The 24,010-nt window shown below is 52.2% G+C and overlaps 1 protein-coding gene across 2 annotated transcripts in view; it reads left to right on the top strand.

Annotated features, from left to right (window-relative positions):
- The window catches only part of LOC140388163 (uncharacterized), a 296,950-nt gene that overhangs the window by 114,753 nt on the left and 158,187 nt on the right, over positions 1-24,010 (top strand). For both annotated transcript variants that reach the window (XM_072471912.1, XM_072471911.1), the window contains exons 8-10: positions 1,038-1,137; positions 4,224-4,451; positions 13,532-13,687. In XM_072471912.1, coding sequence (XP_072328013.1) covers positions 1,038-1,137; positions 4,224-4,451; positions 13,532-13,687 — 484 coding nt within the window. The remainder of the gene's footprint in view (positions 1-1,037; positions 1,138-4,223; positions 4,452-13,531; positions 13,688-24,010) is intronic.

Genomic DNA, 24,010 nt, shown 5'->3' with positions numbered 1-24,010 from the left:
TTGGGAGATGGGGGTGTAAAGAGATCGGGCATCCATAGTGAAAGAAGTCAGTTTGGGCCAGGGATCTGGAAACTGGACAAAGGGGATCAGAAGAGAAACAGGTATAGGTGAGGAGAGACTGGACAAAGAGGGGAAAAAATAAGAGTTGAGATTGGAAGAGATGAGTTCAGTGGGGCAGGAGCAGACTAAAATAATAAGTCCACCAGGACAGTCCTGTTTGTGGATGTTGGGAAGGAGGTTGAAGCAAATTGTGCAGGGTTGGAGGGCTGAGGTTGGAAGCTGCAGAGGGAAGATCTACAGAACAGATGATGTTAGTGGCAGACCTGGAAATGATGGCTTGATGTTTGGTGGTGGAGTCATGGTCCGGGGGAGGGAGGATATAGTGATTGACTCCGAATTGACCGAGTGTGGTGGTATGTATTAAGGGTAATAAGGTACACCATGAATGCCGAGGAGCCATTGGAGGACAGATGCTGGATCCCGATTGGATCCGCCGCCTACTGGGCTCCACCCAGATAGGTGGGGTATAAGAACCTGGGTTAATCCCCGCAGCTGCATTCTGTGACTGAGCTGCTGGGGAACGAGTCTGAACAAGTCTGCTCAATAAAGCCTCGATTGAAGTTCTTTACGTCTCGCCTCGTGTGTGATCGATGGTGCTACACCGAGCAAGCCATTCAGTCACATTAAATCGCTACCATCTGCACGTTACAAAAGCCCCTCATACCCACCACTTCAGGAGCATCTGGGACCGGCTGGTTTAGCTCACTGGGATAAATCGCTGGCTTTTAAAGCAGACCAAGGCAGGCCAGCAGCACGGTTCAATTCCTGTACCAGCCTCCCCGAACAGGCGCCGGAATGTGGCGACTAGGGGCTTTTCACAGTAACTTAATTGAAGCCTACTTGTGACAATAAGCGATTTTCATTTCATTTCATTTCAATAAATGTCAGCCTGGACCGAGCCACTCTTATCCAGTGAATTAATTTTTTAAAACGCTTACTGCCACCACATTAACTATCTTCCTTTGGTTGTTTACTAGGATGGATCATTAAGCCACGCGATGAAACTATTGAAAATCTGAACTGGGAGGAGGTCTGCATTATGGTGTTGGATAGAATTCAAGCTGAAAACGCAAGGATGTAAATATTTAAAATGGAATCATTTCTTAACATTATAATATGTAACCAGATGTCATGGGAGATTTAACAGAAGGGTATGGAGTGGAGGCGTGGCGAGGTTTGAGAGACTTCTGTCTTGTGGAGAGACTGGAGAAACTGAGCTTTTATCCTTGCAGCAAGGATAATGGGGGTGTTCAAAATGATGTGGGGTTTTGATAGAGTCAGCAAAGACAAAATTCTGTCCATTGGCAGACAGTCAGTAACCGCAGGACTCGGGTTTAAAATAATTAATTAGCCTAACAACCAGAGTCTGAATGAGGAGCAATGTTTAGACTCGAGGGTCAGGGGAGGGGGGAGGGTGAATGTGGGGGTTAGGGAGCAAGGGGACATGGGCTTAGTCACCTGCCCTGACTTAAATCCCCTGTGAGGCCAGGTGAGGATCCTAGCATTGTCCTGCCCACTTCTGGGTCTCACCCCGGTAGATTTGTATGCGTACAGGGAGCTGTGAAGTAAGGTATTTAGATATTGAAATAGATCTCTAACTGCTGCTTTGATGACCCATTCTGGCTTTAATCGAATTGTGGGGAAATCACCAGGGTCACTGAAGGGAGTGCACAGTGGCAGCACGATAGCACAATGGTCATCACAGTTGCTTCACAGCTCCAGAGTCCCAGGTTCGATTCCCGGCTGGGTCACTGTCTGTGCGGAGTCTGCACGTTCTCCCCGTGTCTGCGTGGGTTTCCCCCGGGTGCTCCGGCGTCCTCCCACAGTCCAAAGATGTGCAGGTTAGGTGGATTGGCTATACTAAATTGCCCTTAGTGTCCAAAAAGATTAGCTGGGGTTACTGGATTACGGGGATAGGGTGGCGGCGTGGGCTTAAGTGGGGTGTTCTTTCAAAGGGCCGGTGCAGACTCGATGGGCCGAATGGCCTCCTTCTGCACTGTAAGTGTTATAATTCTTATGATTCTCTGATTCAGTGAAACTGACAGACTGGGGCGTCTTTGATCAGTGAAACTGAAGAGCTGCAGCCAAGGCCAGAATCCGACGTCTCTCGGGACTTCGGAGAATCTTGCGAGGCGTGGAGCTTGTCAGGAGCCTCACTGTAGACCTCTCCCAGCATTCTCCGGCCGCGTTGTGCTCTCGTTTGAGTGCAACACGCCCGGAGAATTGCGCCCTATAGGTGAGTGAAGTACAGAGGGATCTCAGTGTTCTAGTGCATGAATCACAAAATGATAGCAGGCAGGTCCAACAAGTAGTTAAGAAGGCAACCGGTATTTTGGCCTTTATTGCAAAGGGGTTGGAGGTGTTTTCATGAGTGAGGTCATATAAAACTGAGGTGTATAGCAATTTCTTCTCGTAGAGGGTGGTGAATCTCTGGAATTCTCTAGCCCGGGAGGGTGATCATTAGAAGTATTTAAAGTGGAGGTGGATAAATATTTGATGGATTGAGGAATAGAGGGCTATGGGGGAATGGCACAGAAAAGCGGATGAGGCCAGCATAGATCAGCAATTATCATATTAAATTGGGGGGCAGGCTTGAAGGCTACTCCTTCTATTTCTTGTGTTCTTGTATGTTCATGTGGAGCTGTAAGGGGTGTTGTTCTGAGAACTGCTGTGCTGGAGAATGCTGAGGAAGTCAGAGTGTGGGGCTTGGCACCTGCTAACATGATTCGACTTTCCTGCTGCCTTGCTGAGATCCTGGATCCTCATTGCATTTTCTCCAAGCTAGAGGAGCACACTCCTACTGCTGACTTCCTCAGAGCTTCCATCCACCCGTGCTTGGTTGGAGAGGCCTTGGTAGATCCCTCAGACCCCAGCACCAGGAGCCCGAGGAAAGATTGAGAGACCGGGGGGGGGGGGGGGGATTCGATGGGAGCCAGGTGTGGGGTGGGAGCGTGGAGAGCAGCCAGTCCAGGTCTCCTCTGGTCCCATTCCAGTGGTTGCTGTAGTCTCAAAGATCCATGTCCAATGGACCCATTCTGACCCAGGTCACATTCCCTGCATTAAAAAAATCCTTCCTTTGTCAGAATCATCATCTAATTGGCCAGAGAGGGGGATGCCCATGTCATGGTTCAGTCAAAGAGCCACCGAGTGCACCGGGTTTGCACGCTGCTAATTGTCCTGCGGTTTCAGCAGAGAGCTAGTTGAACAATCTGCCCAAAGAGTTGTTGTGATCTGGGAGGCAATGCTGAAAGGGTGCTGGAAGCAGATTCAATAATAACTTTCAAAAGACAACTGGACAGATACTTGAAAAGGAGATACAGGGGGGGGAAGAGCTATGAACGAGAATAATTGAATAGCTATTTCAAAGAACCAAACAGGCACAATGGGCCGAATGGCCTCCTTTAATGCTATAACATTCGATGATTCGATATTTTTAGAGCTGGTTCTTTTCCACTCACTTAAACTGTCTCTCTTTTGGCTTTGTGTTGACTGATTCCCAGGGAAGCTGACATTCAAGCAGTCCACACTAATCCAGAGTGGGATCCTGACAGGATTACTGGGTGCTGCAATGGATGAATCTCCTGGAACAATAGACCATTGCCTGGTTGATCCTGGGTACAAGTATTTGCCGCACCCCCCCCCGCCCGCTTTATAATTGATGCAAACTCATAAAAGTTATTTTCAAATATTGTTCAGTACATATTAAGTACAGATTCCCCAAACCTTTTAAAAAACAACAAATGTTTCTTTTTATACTGCATCTGGGTCAAAGGTCACCACAGGATCTGGATTCTGCAACAACTATAGGGAACTTGTGGTGAATGTATTCACCATAATGCATGCATGATACCATAACCTGTGACCTATGACCTGGAAGTGGTGATATGAACTGCTTCCGGGTACTGTTCTGTAACCCCGGTATGGCTCCGCCTCTGGCTCCGCCCACACTGGGGCATATATAGGCCGGCCTCTTGTGGGCGGCATTCATCTGTACTACTGACTCTGGCTAGGCAAGTTCATGACTAATAAAGCCTCAAGTTCACTCGCTCTTGCTGCCTCTCTGTGGATTGAAGGTACATCAGAACCTATTCCAACACACAAAGCATTCAAACCCTTCCCACCCCCACAATAACAACCAATTTTCCCTTTTACTCTCCATTCAGAAACTTTGAAAAAATGAATATGATGAAATATGGATTTGACAAGCCAGTTATTCTCCTGCATTATGAAGAAGCCAAAATAGAACCTACATCCAAGTTCAGGAAGTTCATCCTCGTGCCTGAGGTGCCAACTGTAAAAGACGGGAAGCCTCATATCCCAAACCTAAAGGTGGAGAACCCGGCATTGAGTAAAATGTATTATGCATTGACTGATGGATCCGGCATCATTTAGTATCCTTGAAACATCAATCCCAGTATATTTACCTAAGATGCAGTGACACTGGGCATTGTGCCATGTCTGAAAAGGGGATGTTCATATATAATGAAGGGAGTGACTAGGCTGCACAATGAATTGGCCACCACGAGCCTGGGTTCAGGTCCTGCCCATACTGCAAAGCATAATATTAAGATAGTCAGGGAATAGATCGAAAGGTCAACTTTAACTCCAGCTGTCCAACAGGTGGGCAGTTAAAGTTGAGCAGGTAATGTGACCAATGATGGTGGTGGGAGGGAGATGTGGAGGATAAGGGTGACGGTGAGAGTGAGTGTGATATGGGCTGTGAGGGTGATGGGGTGTGTGACGGTGATGAGGAGGGTGAGGGTGATGGGGAGGGTGATGGGGAGGGTGATGGGAAGGGTGAGGGTGATGGGGAGGGTGATGGGGAGGGTGAGGGTGATGGGGAGGGTGAGGGTGATGGGGAGTATGAGGGTGATGGGGAGGGAGATGGGAAGGGTGATGGGGAGGGTGAGGGTGATGGGGAGGGTGATGGGGAGGGTGATGGTGAGGGTGAGGGTGATGGGGAGGGTGAGGGTGATGGGGAGGGTGATGGGGAGGGTGATGGGGAGGGTGAGGGTGATGGGGAGGGTGATGGAGAGGGGGAGGGTGATGGGGAGGGTGAGGGTGATGGGGAGGGTGAGGGTGATGGGGAGGGTGAGGGTGATGGGGAGGGTGATGGGGAGGGTGAGGGTGATGGGAAGGGTGATGGGGAGGGTGAGGGTGATGGGGAGGGTGATGGGGAGGGTGAGGGTGATGGGAAGGGTGATGGGGAGGGTGAGGGTGATGGGGAGGGTGATGGGAAGGGTGAGGGTGATGGGGAGGGTGAGGGTGATGGTGAGGGTGGTGGGGAGGGTGTTGGGGAGGGTGAGGGTGATGGGGATGGTGATGGGGAGGGTGAGGGTGATGGGGAGGGTGAGGGTGATGGGGAGGGTGATGGGGAGGGGGAGGGTGATGGGGAGGGTGAGGGTGATGGGGAGGGTGAGGGTGATGGGGAGGGTGATGGGGAGGGTGAGGGTGATGGGGAGGGTGAGGGTGATGGGGAGGGTGATGGGGTGTGTGAGGGTGATGGGGAGGGTGATGGGGAGGGTGATGGAGCGGGTGAGGGTGATGGGTAGGATGATGGGTGAGGGTGATGGGGAGGGTGATGGGAAGGGTGAGGGTGATGGGGAGGGTGAGGGTGATGGGGAGGGTAAGGGTGATGGGGAGGATGATGGGGAGGGTGAGAGTGATGGGGAGGGTGATGGGGAGGGTGATGGGGAGGGTGATGGGAGGGTGATGGGGAGGGTGATGGGGAGGGTGAGGGTGATGGGGAGGGTGAGGGTGATGGGGAGGGTGATGGGGAGGGTGATGGGGAGGGTGAGGGTGACGGGGAGGGTGATGGGGAGTGTGAGGGTGATGGGGAGGGTTCGGGTGTTGGGGAGGGTGAGGGTGATGGGGAGGGTGATGGGGAGGGTGAGGGTGATGGGGAGGGTGATGGGGAGGGTGAGGATGATGGGGAGGGTGAGAGTGTAGGGAGGGTGATGGGGAGGGTGATGGGGAGGGTGATGGGGAGAGTGAGGGTGATGGGGAGTGTGAGGGTGATGGGGAGGGTGATGGGGAGTGTGAGGGTGATGGGGAGGGTTCGGGTGTTGGGGAGGGTGAGGGTGATGGGGAGGGTGATGGGGAGGGTGAGGGTGATGGGGAGGGTGATGGGGAGGGTGAGGATGATGGGGAGGGTGAGAGTGATGGGGCGGGTGATGGGGAGGGTGATGGGGAGGGTGATGGGGAGGGTGAGGGTGATGTGGAGGGTGATGGGGAGAGTGAGGGTGATGGGGAGGGTGATGGGGAGGGTGAGGGTGATGGGGAGGGTGGTGGGGAGGGTGGTGGGGAGGGTGAGGGCGATGGGAAGGGGTAGGGTGATGGGGAGGGCGATGGCGAGGGTGAGGTGGAGGGTGAGGGTGATGGGGAGGGTGAGTGTGATGGGGAGGGTGAGGGTGATGGGGAAGGTGATGGGGAGGGTGAGGGGGAAGGTGATGGGGAGGGTGAGGGGGGTGGGTGAGGGTGATGGGGAGGGCGATGGGGAGGATGAGGGTGATGGGGAGGGTGAGGGTGATGGGGAGGGAGAGGGTGATGGGGAGTGCGAGGGTGATGGGGAGGGTGATGGGAAGGGTGAGGGTGATGGGGAGGGTGATGGGGAGGGTGAGGCTGATTGGGAGGGTGAGGGTGATGGGGAGGGTGATGGGGAGGGTGAGGGTGATGGGGAGGGTGAGGGGGAGGGTGATGGGGAGGGTGAGGGTGATGGGGAGGGTGAGGGTGATGGGGAGGGTGAGGGTGATGGGGAAGGCGATGGGGAGGGTGATGGGGAGGTTGAGGGTGATGGGGAGGGTGACGGGGAGGGTGATGGGGAGGGTGAGGGTGATGGGGAGGGTGAGGGGGAGGGTGAGGGCGATGGGGAGCGTAAGGGGGAGGGTGATGGGGAGGGTGAGGGTGATGGGGAGGGTGAGGGTGATGGGAAGGGTGATGGGGAGGGTGAGGGTGATGGGGAGGGTGATGGGGAGGGTGATTGGGAGGGTGAGGGTGATGGGGAGGGTGATGGGGAGGGTGAGGGCGATGGGGAGGGTGATGGGAAGGGTGAGGGTGATGGGGAGGGTGAGGGTGATGGGGAGGGGGAGGGTGATGGGGAGGGTGTTGGGGAGGGTGAGGGTGATGGGGATGGTGATGGGGAGGGTGAGGTTGATGGGGAGGTGAGGGTGATGGGGAGGGTGATGGGGAGGGGGAGGGTGATGGGGAGGGTGAGGGTGATGCGGAGGGTGAGGGTGATGGGGAGGGTGATGGGGAGGGTGAGGGTGATGGGGAGGGTGAGGGTGATGGGGAGGGTGATGGGGTGTGTGAGGGTGATGGGGAGGGTGATGGGGAGGGTGATGGGGAGGGTGAGGGTGATGGGTAGGATGATGGGGAGGGTGATGGGAAGGGTGAGGGTGATGGGGAGGGTGAGGGTGATGGGGAGGGTGAGGGTGATGGGGAGGATGATGGGGAGGGTGAGAGTGATGGGGAGGGTGATGGGGAGGGTGATGGGAGGGTGATGGGGAGGGTGATGGGGAGGGTGATGGGGAGGGTGAGGGTGATGGGGAGGGTGAGGGTGATGGGGAGAGTGATGGGGAGGGTGATGGGGAGGGTGATGGGGAGGGTGATGGGGAGGGTGAGGGTGACGGGGAGGGTGATGGGGAAGGTGATGGGGAGGGTGATGGGGAGGGTGATGGGGAGAGTGAGGGTGATGGGGAGTGTGAGGGTGATGGGGAGGGTGATGGGGAGTGTGAGGGTGATGGGGAGGGTTCGGGTGTTGGGGAGGGTGAGGTTGATGGGGAGGGTGATGGGGAGGGTGAGGGTGATGGGGAGGGTGATGGGGAGGGTGAGGGTGATGGGGAGGGTGAGGATGATGGGGAGGGTGAGAGTGATGGGGAGGGTGATGGGGAGGGTGATGGGGAGGGTGATGGGGAGGGTGAGGGGGAGGGAGAGGGTGATGGGGAGGGTGAGGGTGATGGGGAGGGTGATGGGGAAGGTGATGGGGAGGGTGATGGTGAGGGTGATGGGGAGGGTGATGGGGAGGGTGAGGGTGATGGGGAGGGTGATGGGGAGAGTGAGGGTGATGGGGAGGGTGATGGGGAGGGTGAGGATGATGGGGAGGGTGGTGGGGAGGGTGGTGGGGAGGGTGAGGGCGATGGGAAGGGGGAGGGTGATGGGGAGGGCGATGGCGAGGGTGATGGGGAGGGTGAGGGTGATGGGGAGGGTGAGGGTGATGGGGAGGGTGAGGGTGATGGGGAAGGTGATGGGGAGGGTGAGGGGGAAGGTGATGGGGAGGGTGAGGGTGATGGGGAGGGCGATGGGGTGGGTGAGAGTGATGGGGAGGGCGAGGGTGATGGGGAGGGAGAGGGTGATGGGGAGGGCGAGGGTGATGGGGAGGGTGAGGGTGATGGGGAGGGTGAGGGTGATGGGGAAGGTGATGGGGAGGGTGAGGGGGAGGGTGATGGGGAGGGTGAGGGTGATGGGGAGGGTGAGGCTGATGGGGAGGGTGAGGGTGATGGGGAGGGTGATGGGGAGGGTGAGGGTGATGGGGAGGGTGAGGGGGAGGGTGATGGGGAGGGTGAGGGTGATGGGGAGGGTGAGGGTGATGGGGAGGGTGAGAGTGATGGGGAGGGCGAGGGTGATGGGGAGGGAGAGGGTGTTGGGGAGGGCGAGGGTGATGGGGAGGGTGAGGGGGAGGGTGATGGGGAGGGTGAGGGTGATGGGGAGGGTGAGGCTGATGGGGAGGGTGAGGGTGATGGGGAGGGTGATGGGGAGGGTGAGGGTGATGGGGAGGGTGAGGGGGAGGGTGATGGGGAGGGTGAGGGTGATGGGGAGGGTGAGGGTGATGGGGAGGGTGAGGGTGATGGGGAAGGCGATGGGGAGGGTGATGGGGAGGGTGAGGGTGATGGGGAGGGTGACGGGGAGGGTGATGGGGAGGGTGAGGGTGATGGGGAGGGTGAGGGGGAGGGTGAGGGCGATGGGGAGCGTGAGGGTGAGGGGGAGGGTGATGGGGAGGGTGATGGGGAGAGTGAGAGTGATGGGGAGGGTGATGGGGAGGGTGAGGGTGATGGGGAGGGTGGTGGGGAGGGAGATGGGGAGGGTGATGGTGAGGGTGAGGGTGATGGGGAGGGCGATGGGGAGGGTGAGGGGGAGGGTGAGGGGGAGGGTGATGGGGAGGGCGATGGGGAGGGTGACGGGGAGGGTGAGGGTGATGCGGAGGGTGATGGGGCAGGTGAGGGTGATGGTGAGGGTGAGGATGATGGGGAGGGTGATGGGGAGGGTGATGGGGAGGGTGAGGGTGATGGTGAGGGTGATGGGGAGGGTGATGGGGAGTGCGATGGGGAGGGTGATGGGGAGGGTGAGGGTGATGGGGAGGGTGAGCGGGAGGGTGATGGGGGGTGAGGGTGATGGGGAGGGTGAGGGTGATGGGGAGGGTGAGGGGGGGGTGACGGGGAGGAGGTGGGTGATGGGGATGGTGAGGGTGAGGGTGAGGTTGATGGGGAGGGTGATGGGTAGAGTGAGAGTGATGGGGAGGGTGATGGGGAGGGTGAGGGTGATGGGGAGGGTGATGGAGAGGGTGAGGGTGATGGGGAGGGTGAGGGTGATGGGGAGGGTGATGGTGAGGGTGATGGGGAGGGTGATGGGAGGGTGAGGGTGATGGGGAGGGTGATGGGGAGGGTGATGGGGAGGGTGAGGGTGATGGGGAGGGTGATGGGGAGGGTGATGGGGAGGTTGAGGGAGAAGGGGAGAGTGAGGGTGATGGGGAGTGTGATGGGGAGGGTGATGGGGAGGGTGAGGGTGATGGGGAGTGTGAGGGTGATGGGGAGGGTGAGGGTGATGGGGAGGTTGATGGGGAGGGTGAGGGTGATGGGGAGGGTAATGGTGAGGGCGAGGGGGAGGGTGATGTGGTGGGTGATGGGGAGGGAGAGTGATGGGGAGGGAGGGTGATGGGGAGGGGGAGGGAGAGTGATGGGGAGGGAGGGTGATGGGGAGGGACGGTGATGGGGAGGGAGGGTTATGGGGAGGGTGAGGGGGAGGGAGAGTGATGGGGAGGGAGAGTGATGGGGAGGGAGGGTGCTGGGGAGGGAGGGTGATGGGGAGGGAGAGTGATGGGGAGGGAGAGTGATGGGGAGGGAGAGGGGGAGGGAGAGTGATGGGGAGGGAGGGTGATGGGGAGGGTGAGGGGTAGGGTGATGTGGAAAGTGAGGGTGATGGGGAGTGAGAGTGATGGGGAGGGAGAGTGATGGGGAGGGTGAGGGGGAGGGAGAGTGATGGGGAGGGAGGGTGATGGGGAGGGTGAGGGGGAGGGAGCGTGATGGGGAGGGAGGGTGATGGGGAGGGTGAGGGGTAGGGTGATGTGGAGAGTGAGGGTGATGGGGAGGGAGAGTGATGGGGAGGGTGAGGGTGAGGGAGAGTGATGGGGAAGGAGGCTGATGGGGAGGGTGAGGGGGAGGGTGATGTGGGGAGTGAGGGTGATGGGGAGTGAGAGTGATGGGGAGGGAGAGTGATGGGGAGGGGGAGGGTGATGGGGAGGGTGAGGGTGAGGGTGATGGGGAGGGTGAGGGGGAGGGTGAGGGGAGTGTGAGGGTAATTGGGAGGGTGATGGGGAGGGGGTGGGTGACAGCAGGGATGAAAAGTGACTTCCCTAGACTCGTGGCGGGGGTGTGGTGGGGATGTGGCTGTGGGCGAGGTACACCAGACCGCCTGAACACAATTGTGTTCTTGAGTGTCAACAACACTCAAGAAACTCACCTCACCAGTCTGATGGTGGTCCTCCAAGACAAAAAAACAGAGACATGGTGCGATCTTGGGAAGGAGTGGTTTGGGGGAGAGGGGTGACTCACTGCCAGAGGGACATCATTTTGGATTAAGTGCTCACTGGATGGATGCATGTCAACCTCCACCTTGGAGATAGCTCTCTCCTTGATCTCTCCGGTTAACTCTAGTGCCCTTTGCTCCATGAGGGACAGTGGCTCCGAGGTCCAGGACACCCTCTCTCCGGTTTTCTCTCGCTCCCCTTGATTATGGGCTGCCTTTTCCTAGGGGACACATAAAGGGCATGGTGAGACGCATGGAGGCGAGTTTTACCGGAGCGGGGGTGGGGGGGTGGGGGGGGGCGGGGGGTGGGCGTTGTAGCTGGTAGCATGTGTGTAGAAGGCACCTGGCCAAAGAGGACAGTACAGGTTTTGGGGTTTAGTGCAGGGTGGGATGTGAGGGAAATACAAACAGGTGGGTTTTGGTTGGCCTCTAGGGAAGTGGGGTTGAGTGGAGTGTGGGTCTGGAGTGATGCCAGGGGAACAGAGATGGTGACTCACCAGAGCTATTCTAAGGAGGTTGTTTATCTTCTGACACTGTGTGATGGTCCTCCTGGTCAAGCTGCCAGGACTGACTGCCTCTACCACCTACTCCCAGTTCAGGGTGACAGATTTGAGCCCCCTGCATACCCTGGGAAAGAGGGTGTCCCGCCTCTCCTCCACTGCGCCCAGCATCCTGACACTATCTAGCTCACTCTCAAGAAAGCGGGGGGAGGGGGGCTGGGGGGGGCGGGTGACAGGTCTCTTTGCCATCTTCTTGGCTGGAATCAGAGTGTATGGAGAGTGGAGTGCTTATAAGCAGCTCTAGCTTGCCAAGCTCTCCAGCACCAATTCCGGCCCCAGCGAACCAGTCGCTGGCGGGAATGGGAATTGGTCTAGATTCACATGGGCAGTGTTGGCCCCTTAGCATGTCCTGAATTACTCCTTGATTAGTGCCCCCAACGGGAACACAAAACTGCAGCTCCAACAACACTCAAGAAGCTTGACACCATCCAGGACAAAGCCGCCCACTTGTTTGCTACCCTTTCCACAAAATTCAATCCCTCCACCACTGACACACAGTGACAGCTGTGTGTACCATCTGTAAGATACAGTGCAGGAACTCACCAAGGCTCCTTAGGCAGCACCTTCCAAACCCACAACTGCTACCATCTAGAAGTACAATGGCAGCAGATACCTGGGAACACTACCACCTAGAAACTCCTCGCCAAGCTACCCGCTGTCCTGACTTGGAAATACATAGTTGTTCCTTAACTGTCACTGAGTCAAAATCCTGGAAATTCCTCCCTGACAGCATATTGGGTGTATCTGCACCTCATGGACTGCAGCGGTTCAAGAAGACGGCTTACCACCACCTTCTCAAGGGCAATTAGGGATGGGCAATAAATGCTGGCCTAGTCAGCGACGCCCACATCCAACGAATGAATAAAAAAATGTTCCCACCACAAAATATATTCCTTCACCACCAACTCCATCTCTCTCGTAACAGTCTGAAGCTGAACCAGATGGTTCATACCTTTCAGTGTTAAGTTCAATGAGCCTCTGACCCACTCCACCACCAAGACTGCTTTTTCCACCTTTATTACTCAACTCTGCTCCTGTCGCCACTCACTGGCTGCTGAAGCCCTGATCTTTGTCTTTCTCATCTCTTGACTATTTGTACTCTCCCTGACCAGCTTCCCATCCAAATCTCTGCTGCCCGTATCCTACCTCTCACTAGGGCCTGTGCCCCCATCACTCCTATGTTCACTGACCTACACTCGCACCCAGTTCAACAACACCTCCATTTTAATATCTTCATCCTTGTTTTCAAATCTCTCTGCGGCCTCAACCACTCCCAATCTCCGTAATCTCTTCCAGCGCGAAACACTCTGAGATCTTTGCAAGTCACTCACCGTCCTGACTTGGAAATATATCGGCTGTTCCTTCACTGTCGCTGGGTCCAAATCCTGGAACTCCCTCCCTATCAGCACAGTGGGTGTACCTACACCACATGGACTGCAGTGGTTCAAGAAGGCAGCTCACCACCACCTTCTTAAAAGCAATCAGGGATGGGCAATAAATGCTGGACTAACCAATGACTCCCACACCCGTTAAATTAATAATATTCAAAGATCTCAATTCTGGCATCATATATATCCCCAACTTTTATCGTGTTACCGTTTGTAGTTGTACCTTTAGTTGCCCGGGCCCTAGGCTCTGAAATACTCTCCTTACACCTCTTCATCTCTCTGCCTCACTTTAAGACGCTTCTTAAAACCTACATCTTTGACCAAGCGTGTGGTCATTTGCCCAAATCTCTCTTTATGTGGCTCAGTGTGAATTTTATTTGATTGGCAATGGCCTTTCTTGTTAAGTGCCTTTAACTGCATTAAAGATGATATATATATATATATATACACACACAAGTCATTGTTGTGAGGTTGAGGGTGAGTTTGATGGTGAGGTTAAGGTTAGGGAGGTGGGGAGACGGTTTGTGTAGGTAGGGATGAGGATGCAGTGGGAGTGAGGTTTATCGCTGAAGGTTAGGGTTAGGGGTGAGGGTGGTGGGTGAGGGTGCGGAGAGGTTGACAACTAACCAACGATATTGTGCGACATTTTGAACTATTCCTGTGTGAGAGTGATAACGTTATCAATGAAATCTTTCCCTCTGAGTTACTCCTTAACTTTAGGTTCAGTTACCCTTCAGGTAATATTGCCGTCTCTCGCAGTCACGCTGGACTTTCCTGTCGAGGCGCGTTTTACACCAATATCTTCAATGATTCAGCACTACAACCTGTTTTACTGGCCAGTTTCACACCATTTGGTCATGGAAGTGTTTTCTTAACGGGCGAGTAAGTCAAGTAGTAAAAAATGTGAGAATATTGCTAAACTTGAACTTAGTTAAGTAACTTTAATTCTCTAAACACACTGAGTGGTGTCAAGTTTGGCCCCTCATGTTTATGAAATTATAATTTTGAAATTATAGTTTTGCTCATCCTAACACGGCTGAAAAGTATCTTTTAAAGGTGCGATATAAACAGGAATTTGAATATTGCTAAAAATGGAAACATGTTGCCGAATCTTTTCATCTTGCACACATCCGGACAAACTTAAGAATGACAAATTTAAATGATCACAATAATTTATACCACAGATGAAACGGGTGCTGATTGGTTGGCAGGTGGACTCTGATTGGCTGTGGTGTTGCCATGGAGAAAGCAACTGGGATCTTTAGGCTCCCCAAACTCCCTGAGTAATTCAATAGAGGTTCAAGGCTTGAACATATTCCTTTTGTCTGCAGAGTCTGTGTCCCTGTGTATGAATGTAAATGAGCCAAGTACGAGCTCAACTAATCATCTTATATTGGTTAGTAGTCCAGCTGTTATCACACTCAGTATTGTTGAACAAGTGCTGCCAGTCACAGAATCACATCGAACTGTGGACATTTTGTTTTAGGTTTTGTGAGGGTGAGCTGGTTGAGTATGATCTGTACTCCACCTATTACGAACGACATGCCATTTGATTCGATCAGCCTATCGTAAGTTATTGTTGTTGATTGCCTACACTTCTGTTGCTCAATTGGATACTGTTTCGTTTGAGCAGGGTCTCACTCCCAGTAACACACAGTTAAGCACTGGGAAAACTTTTTACAAAGTTTCTATTTACAGTCCTGAAAGCATTCACTGTTGCCAGGAGACCACAGGAAGTGACACCCCTCCACCCTGCCCCCCACCCCCAGCCCCCAAACCCCAGTATATTTCCAAAGTGATGCTTGGCTCTGTGGTAACATGCTTGTTGCTGAATGAGAAGGGTGCGGTTCCACACAAAATCCAGGCTGACATTCCAGTGGAGCACTTTTCGGGCAAGGGGCTGGATTCTTCGCTGGCGGAATTCTCCGTTGCGTCAGCAGTGAGCCTACACCCGGGGATTTCCCAACGGTATGGGGCTGCCCACAATGGGAAATCCGATTGGCTGGCCGGCGAGAAGGAGAATCCCACCGCTGGCGGGGGCGTGTGCACCGGAACACTGGTGCAGCAGGATGGAGATTCCCGCCCAAGATGTTTAACAGAGGCCGCATCTACTTGCTCTGGTAGATGTAAAAGACACCATGGCCATTATTCTGAAGAACAGCAAGGGTGTTCATCCTGGTGACCTGGCCAATATTTATGTCACAGAAACAAATTAAGTTGTCCTCATCACATCGCTGATGTGGGTTCTTGCTGTGCACAAATTTGTCGTTGCGTTTCCTACATGACAGCAGAGACTACATTTCAAATCTACTTCATTAACTATAAAGTGCTTTGGAATGATTTGTGGTTTGAAAGACGCTGTAGAAATGTAAGTCTTTCTTCACGAGATGTTGGACCTATCCCACTGTTGAAGTGGCTATAAATCATTCCGCAGCCTCTACTGAAGAAAAGCGAGGGCAGCAAGAGGATTTGGCCAACATTCATCCCTCAGTCCACATTCAGCCTAACACTCATGACACCTCTGGCAGTGCAGCACTCCTCAGGCACTGCACTGGATGATGTGCTCAAGTCTCTGCTGCCCATGTTAATACAGTAAGAAGTCTTACAACACCAGGTTAAAGTCCAACAGGTTTGTTTCAATGTCACTAGCTTTCGGAGCGCTGCTCCTTCCTCACCTGAGTGTTGTAAGACTTCTTACTGTGCTCACCCCAGTCCAACGCTGGCATCTCCACATCATGTTAATACAGGTAAACAAAGACGGGAGGCAGATGACCCACTTGATTGGCCAGGTGCAGTTGGGCTCCTACCTAAGAGCTGCTGTCACAATTCATTCAATCAGCCCTCTTTATAAAAGGTCATCGAGCCCACATCACTGCTCCCTCCTTTCTGGGTACCTTGATGGCCCTGGGATCAAGTATATTAAAGCATCCAGATCGGTTTGTAGGGTAGGAACACCATACTTCATCAGAATATCTTCTGCACTGTAAATTCTGTGATTCTATGACACTGACACCTGGGCTTTACTTGCTTTTTCATCTAACCACTGCAGTCCCTTGATGGCCTGTGGTTTGTGACACAAATGTTCAAACTTTATACAATTCACAGGGAAAAGACAGTTACTGAGGTTTTCCGCTCGCACCCACTGCAGGACCGGAAAATCCCATCCTCTGTTTACATTTTACAATCGTGTGTTCTGTGTTTGAACTTCATCAAACGGTTTTTCCTATCAGAGGCATGGTTATATGTGAGAAGCCTGGGCCTTGAGTTGGTAGTCCACTCTCATTGCTATTGGTGGTGTAAAAGCAGGCAGTGACAGACACCCAGGTGAGCCAATCAACATACAGAACAGAACACAATCAATCACCAGACAGAACACCAGAGGGGGGCTTCCAACTATAAAACACACAAGGCATCAGCACTCTGCCTATTTCCACTGGTGACAACCATAGTGACAGTCAGGGTGTACAAATCATTCAACACCTTCTACATGTGGATCAGAGCTAGCCTGGTCTAGATAGTTAGAGTTAGTTTACTTAGAGTAGTAGAGTCAACTCACAGGCAGCTGTGTGCTTTGTTACTGAAGTTCAATAAATCTTATTGAACCAACGCCTACGTTTGGTGTATGCTTTATCGTTTATCTGCATCGTGTTGCAGTCCGTGTTACCCCAGGGTGAATAACACAACATGATACCAGGAGTGGCTACTTCTTCTAAGTAATTTACCGTCGGAAATTCACTGATGACTAGCAACTGCCTTCCAGCGGCATGGAAAAGATCCAGGCACCGCCACAGCTCCAGATCTCCGGAAATCTTGGAGCCAACTGGCGGGTCTTCAAGCAGAAATTCAGTCTATACATTGAGGCCTTGGGCCTCGAAAGTGTGATGATGCCCGAAAAAGTGCGCTGCTACTATCGACTGCGGGGGACCAGGCCATCCAAATCTTTAATTCGCTCACTTTTGCCGATGGTGAGGACAAGACCAAGCTCCAGACCATCTTAGCCAAATTCGACAGTCATTGTGAAGTCGAAACGAACGAAAGCTTCGAGCGTTATGTCATCCAGCAGCACCTTCAGGGTAAGGATGAGCCTTTCCAGTCTTTTCTCACTCATCTTTGCATTCTAGCGCAATTCTGCAACTACGGTGACACCGCTGACTCCCTCATCAGGGATCAGATCGTGTTTGGCGTCCACTCCGCACCCTGCTGGAGCAGCTCCTAAAAATAAAAAATATGACCCTGCCAGTAGCCATCGAGACGTGCAAAGTCAATGAACAAGCGAAAAGTCGCTATTCCCGCCTTATGTCGGCAGAGCAGGACCAACTTGCCTCCCACGAGGCTGAGAGTGTACAGACCATCGCCCGAATGCGGCACCTGAGCATCGACGAAGGCGGCCATTTCGCGCGCTTTTCCAGAGGTCCCACGCATGCGCACCACGGTCGGGAGAACAAAGCGCCGGCTGACCGCACTGCGCATGTGCAACGACGCATGGAGCGTCACAACATCGATGTGATGACGTGCCCCAACTGCGGCACCGCCCATTTAAAGCGGCAATGCCCTGCAAGTAGCAGGCGATGTCTCAACTGCAAGAAGCCTGGTCATTATGCGGCTTTGTGCAGGTCTGCACCTCCGATAGGGGGCCAGCGATCCCAGTTCCAACGCAGACGCAAGGGCTGCTGGATTTGGAACCTGATCCCGCCACGGATCCAGCGGACGACTGCCCGGAGTCCCCATATTGAGTGGGCATCATCACCATGCATGACAAGGCCTCCTCGAATTCAGCAACACACACACCCATCCTCAATGTGGATTATGCGGACGAGTGGCGTGCCACAGTACAAGTCAACGATTGTAGCATCCGGTTCAAGCTGGACACCGGTGCTTCGGCCAATCTAATATCCCAAGCAGATCTTGCTCGTATCCAAAGGCAGCCAACAATTCTTCCGCCGGCCTGCCAGCTGCTTGACTATAATGGCAATGCCATCACTGCGTTAGGGTCCTGTCACCTGCATGTGTCTAACAAGGCCATCAAGGCCACTTTGCGGTTTGAGATCGTCAAGCGTGGCAAGGCTTCTCTGCTTGGTGCCCATGCATGCAAGCTACTCCATCTGGTCCAGCGTGTACATGCCATGTCCTCTGCCCAACACCACTCTTCAGGCCGACATTGATGAGCTACTATTGCAATACCCAGATGTGTTCAGTGGGATGGGCACACTGCCCTACCGCTATATAATTTTACTCAGGCTTGATGCCACGCCTGTAATCCATGCGCCACGCCGGGTGCCGGTGCCTCTAAAGGACCGTCTAAAGGTGCAGCTGCAGGAGCTCCAAGATCAAGGTATAATATCCAAGATGCCGGAACCAACTGACTGTGTCAGCTTGATGGTCTGTGTCAAGAAGCCCTCTGGAGAACTGCGCATTTGTATCGATCCCAAGGATCTGAACCGTAACATTATGCGGGAACACTACCCGATCCCGAAGCGGGAGGAGCTGACAAGTGAGATGGCACATGCCAAATTCTTTACAAAGCTGGATGCATTGCGTGGCTTCTGGCAGATACAACTGGACGAGTCCAGCAGGAAGCTCTGCACATTTAATACACCTTTCGGAAGGTATTGCTACAACCGCATGCCGTTTGGTATTGTTTCGGCCTCTGAAATCTTTCACAGAATAATGGAACAAATGCTAGAGGGCATTGAGGGTGTGCGGGTTTATGTTGATGATGTCATCATCTGGTCCACGACCCCGGAAGAACATATTTCTCGTCTGCAACAAGTCTTCAGACGCATACATGCCAACGGCCTGAAGCTAAACAAAACCAAATGCTCCTTTGGCATGTCGTCAATTAAATTTTTGGGTGATCAGATATCCCAGCAGGGCGTGCAACCGGACTCGGACAAAGTAAAGGCCATCAACACAATGAAGACCCCAGAGGACAAAAAGGCGGTCCTCCGCTTCCTGGGTATGGTAATTTTTGGGGGAAGTTCATTCCCAACCTCACCTCACACACCACGTCTCTCAGGCATCTGGTGAAGAAGTCCACCACTTTCCAGTGGCTACCCGCACATCAAGCAGAGTGGCTTGAGTTGAAAGCGAAGCTAACCACCGCTCCTGTTCTAGCATTTTTTGACCCAGCGAGGGAGACTAAAATCTCCACAGATGCCAGCTAGGACAGCATTGGGACAATGCCCCTTCAGAAGGACAACACCTCGTCCTGGGTTCCAGTGGCCTACGCATCAAGGGCCATGACCCCCACTGAGTAACGATATGCTCATATAGAGAAAGAATGCCTGGGCCTTCTCACGGAAATTGTGAAATTCCATGATTATGTCTATGGTCTCCCAACCTTTACAGTAGAGACGGACCACAGACCCCGAGTGCACATTATACACAAGGACTTAAATGACATGACGCCCAGGCTCCAGCGCATTCTCCTTCGACTCCGCAGGGATGATTTCGAACTGGTTTACTCACCTGGAAAGGAGCTGATCATCGCAGATGCCCTGTCACGCGCCATCACCTCGCCATGTGAGCAGGTAGACTTCATACATGACATTGAGGCACAGGTGCAACTGTGTGCCAGCACCCTCCCGACATCTGACGAACGTCTTGTCATCATTCGAGAAGAGACCGCCAAGGACCCTCTTCTGCTGCGGGTCATACATCACCTCACGAATGGCTGGCAGAAAGGGCAATGCCCCCAGGACTATAATGTAAAGGATGACCTAACAGTTGTCGAGGGGATCCGCCTTAAATTGGATCGCATCGTCATTCCTCGCAGCATCCAGAGCTTGGTGCTCACGAGGGACACCTCGGTATTGAGAAGTGCAGGCGCAGGGCCCAGCAGGCTATCTATTGGTCCGGCATCAATGAGGATATATCAAACGTCGTCCTCAATTGCGCGACCGGCCAGCGCTTCCAGCCTGCTCAGCCCAAAGAAACGCTCCAGCAGCACGAGATTGTGACCTCCCCATGGTCTAAGGTAGGAGTTGACCTCTTTCATGCCAATGGGCGTGACTAAGTCCTTATAATTGATTACTTCTCCAGTTACCCTGAGGTAGTGAAACTGTCCGACCTAACAACCAGGACTGTCATAAAGGTCTGCAAGGAGACATTTGCCAGGCATGGTATCCCGCTCACGGTTATGAGCGACAACGGTCCCTGTTTTTATAGTCAAGAATAAGAACATAAGAACATAAGACCTAGAAGCAGGAGTAGGCCTTCTGGCCCCTCGAGCCTGCTCCACCATTCAATGAGATCATGACTGATCTTTTGTGGACTCAGCTCCACTTTCCGGCCCGAACGCCATAACCCTTAATCCCTTTATTCTTCAAAAAACTATCTATCTTTATCTTAAAAACATTTAATGAAGGAGCCTCTACTGCTTTCCTGGGCAAGGAATTCCATAGATTCACAACCCTATAGGTGAAGAAGTTCCTCCTAAACTCAGTCCTAAATCTACTTCCCCTTATTTTGAGGCTATGCCCCCTAGCTTTGCTTTCACCCGCCAGTGGAAACAACCTGCCCGCATCTATCCTATCTATTCCCTTCATAATTTTATATGTTTCAATAAGATCCTCCCTCATCCTTCTAAATTCCAACGAGTACAGTCCCAGTCTACTCAACCTCTCCTCGTAATCCAACCCCTTCAGCTCTGGGATTAACCTAGTGAATCTCCTCTGCACACCCTCCAGTGCCAGTACGTCCTTTCTCAAGTAAGGAGACCAAAACTGAACACAATACTCCAGGTGTGGCCTCACTAACACCTGATACAATTGCAGCATAACCTCCCTAGTCTTAAACTCCATCCCTCTAGCAATGAAGGACAAAATTCCATTTGCCTTCTTAATCACCTGTTGTACCTGTAAACCAACTTTTTGTGACTCATGCACTAGCACACCCAGGTCTCTCTGCACAGCAGCATGTTTCAATATTTTATCATTTAAATAATAATCCCTTTTGCTGTTATTCCTACCAAAATGGATAACCTCACATTTGTCAACATTGTATTCCATCTGCCAGACCCAAGCCCATTCACTTAGCCTATCCAAATCCCTCTGCAGACTGCCGGTATCCTCTGCACTTTTTGCTTTACCACTTGTCTTAGTGTCGTCTGCAAACGTGGACACAGTGCCCTTGGTCCCCAACTCCAAATCATCTATGTAAATTGTGAACAGTTGTGGGCCCAACACTGATCCCTGACGGACACCACTAGCTACTGATTTCCAACCAGAGAAACATTCATTAATCCCCACTCTTTGCTTTCTATTAATTAACCAATCCTCTATCCATGCTACTACTTTCCCCTTAATGCCATGCATCTTTATCTTATGCAGCAACCTTTTGTGTGGCACCTTGTCAAAAGCTTTCTGGAAATCCAGATATACCACATCCATTGGCTCCCCGTTATCTACCGCACTGGTAATGTCCTCAAAAAATTCCACTAAATTAGTTAGGCACGACCTGCCCTTTATGGACCCATGCTGCGTCTGCCCAATGGGACAATTTCCATCCAGATGCCTCGCTATTTCTTCCTTGATGATAGATTCCAGCATCTTCCCTACTACCGAAGTTAAGCTCACTGGCCTATAATTACCCGCTTTCTGCCTACCTCCTTTTTTAAACAGTGGTGTCACGTTTGCTAATTTCCAATCCGCCGGGACCACCCCAGAGTCGAGTGAATTTTGGTAAATTATCACTAATGCATTTGCAATTTCCCTAGCCATCTCTTTTAGAACTCTGGGATGCATTCCATCAGGTCCAGGAGACTTGTCTACCTTTAGCCCCATTAGCTTGCCCATCACTACCTCCTTGGTGATAACAATCCTCTCAAGGTCCTCATCTGTCATAGCCTCATTTCCATCAGTCATTGGCATGTTATTTGTGTCTTCCACTGTGAAGACCGACCCAAAAAATCTGTTCAGTTCCTCAGCCATTTCCTCATCTCCCATTATTAAATCTCCCTTCTGATCCTCTAAAGGACCAATATTTACCTTAGCCACTCTTTTTTGTTTTATATATTTGTAGAAACTTTTACTATCTGTTTTTATATTCAGAGCAAGTTTACTCTCATAATCTACCTTACTCTTCTTTTTAGCTTTTTTAGTAGCTTTCTGTTACCCCCTAAAGATTTCCCAGTCCTCTAGTCTCCCACTAATCTTTGCTACTTTGTATGCTTTTTCCTTCAATTTGATACTCTCCCTTATTTCCTTAGATATCCACGGTCGATTTTCCCTTTTTCTACCGTCCTTCCTTTTTGTTGGTATAAACCTTTGCTGAGCACTGTGAAAAATTGCTTGGAAGGTTCTCCACTGTTCCTCAACTGTTTCACCAGAAAGTCTTTGCTCCCAGTCTACCTTAGTTAGTTCTTCTCTCATCCCATTGTAATCTCCTTTGTTTAAGCACAAAACACTAGTGCTTGATTTTACCTTCTCACCCTCCATCTGTATTTTAAATTCCACCATATTGTGATCGCTCCTTCCGACAGGATCCCTAACTATGAGATCCTGAATCAATCCTATCTCATTACACAGGACCAGATCTAGGACCGCTTGTTCCCTCGTAGGTTCCATTACATACTGTTCTAGGAAACTATCGCGGATACATTCTATAAACTCCTCCTCAAGGCTGCCTTGACCGACCTGGTTAAACCAATCGACATGTAGGTTAAAATCCCCCATGATAACTGCTGTACCATTTCTACATGCATCAGTTATTTCTTTGTTTATTGCCTGCCCCACCATAATGTTACTATTTGGTGGCCTATAGACTACTCCTATCAGTGACTTTTTCGCCTTACTATTCCTGATTTCCACCCAAATGGATTCAACCTTATCCTCCATAGCACCGATGTTATCCCTTACTGTTGCCCGGATGTCATCCTTAAATAACAGCGCTACACCACCTCCCTTACCATCCACTCTGTCCTTCCGAATAGTTTGATACCCTCGGATATTTAACTCCCAGTCATGACCATCCTTTAACCATGTTTCAGTAATGGCCACTAAATCATAGTCATTCACGATGATTTGCGCCATCAACTCATTTACCTTATTCCGAATACTACGAGCATTCAGGTAAAGTACACTTATGTTGGCTTTTTTACCTCTGTTCTGAATCTTAACACCTCGATCAGTAACCTCTCCTAAGTTATATTTCCTCTTAACCTTTCTCCTAATTTTCCTTCTCATTGAACCCGTATCTTCATGTAATAACCTGCCGCGTCGCTTACCATTAATGTTTTCACTTCCCATTTTATTCCTTTTAGTATTCCTGGCCCTATTCCCTGAGCTCCCCTCAGTCACTGTACCTTGTACTGTCGCCCTTTTTGATTTTTGACTATGACCTCTCTGCCTTACACTTTCCCCCTTACTGCCTTTTGTTTCTGTCCCTGTTTTACTACCTTCCAACTTCCTGCATCGGGTCCCATCCCCCTGCCACATTAGTTTAAACTCTCCCCAACAGCTCTAGCAAACAACCCCCCCCCAGGACATCGGTTCCAGTCCTGCCCAGCTGCAGACTGTCCGGTTTGTACTGGTCCCACCTCCCCCAGAACCGGTTCCAATGCCCCAGAAATTTGAATCCCTCCCTCTTGCACCATCTCTCGAGCCACGCATTCATCCTATCTATCCTGACATTCCTACTCTGACTAGCTCGTGGCACTGGTAGCAATCCTGAGATTACTACCTTTGAGGTCCTCCTTTTTAGTTTAACTCCTAACTCCCTGAATTCAGCTTGTAGAACCTCATCCCGTTTTTTACCGATATCATTGGTGCCTATGTGCACCACGACAGCTGGCTGTTCACCCTCCCCCCCCAGAATGTCCTGCAGCCGCTCCGAGACATCCTTGACCCTTGCACCAGGGAGGCAACATACCATCCTGGAGTCTCGATTGCGTCCGCAGAACCGCCTGTCTATTCCCCTGACAATTGAGTCCCTTATCACTAAAGCCCTGCCATTCTTCTTCCTGCCCAGCTGTGCAGCAGAGCCAGCCACGGTGCCATGAACCTGGCTGCTGCTGCCTTCCCCTGGTGAGCCATCTCCCTCAACAGTATCCAAAGCGGTATATCTGTTTTGCAGGGAGATGACCGCAGTGGACACCTGCCCTGCCTTCCTACTCTTGCTCTGTCTTTTGGTCACCCATTTTCTATCTCCCTCAGTACCTTTACCTGTGGTGTGACCAACTCGCTAAACGTGCTATCCACGACGTCC

The sequence above is a fragment of the Scyliorhinus torazame genome, chromosome 13, assembly GCF_047496885.1.
Source record: "Scyliorhinus torazame isolate Kashiwa2021f chromosome 13, sScyTor2.1, whole genome shotgun sequence".
NCBI lineage: Eukaryota > Metazoa > Chordata > Chondrichthyes > Carcharhiniformes > Scyliorhinidae > Scyliorhinus > Scyliorhinus torazame.
Note: the sequence above shows the minus strand (reverse complement) of the source record. Positions and strands in the feature narration are given on the sequence as shown.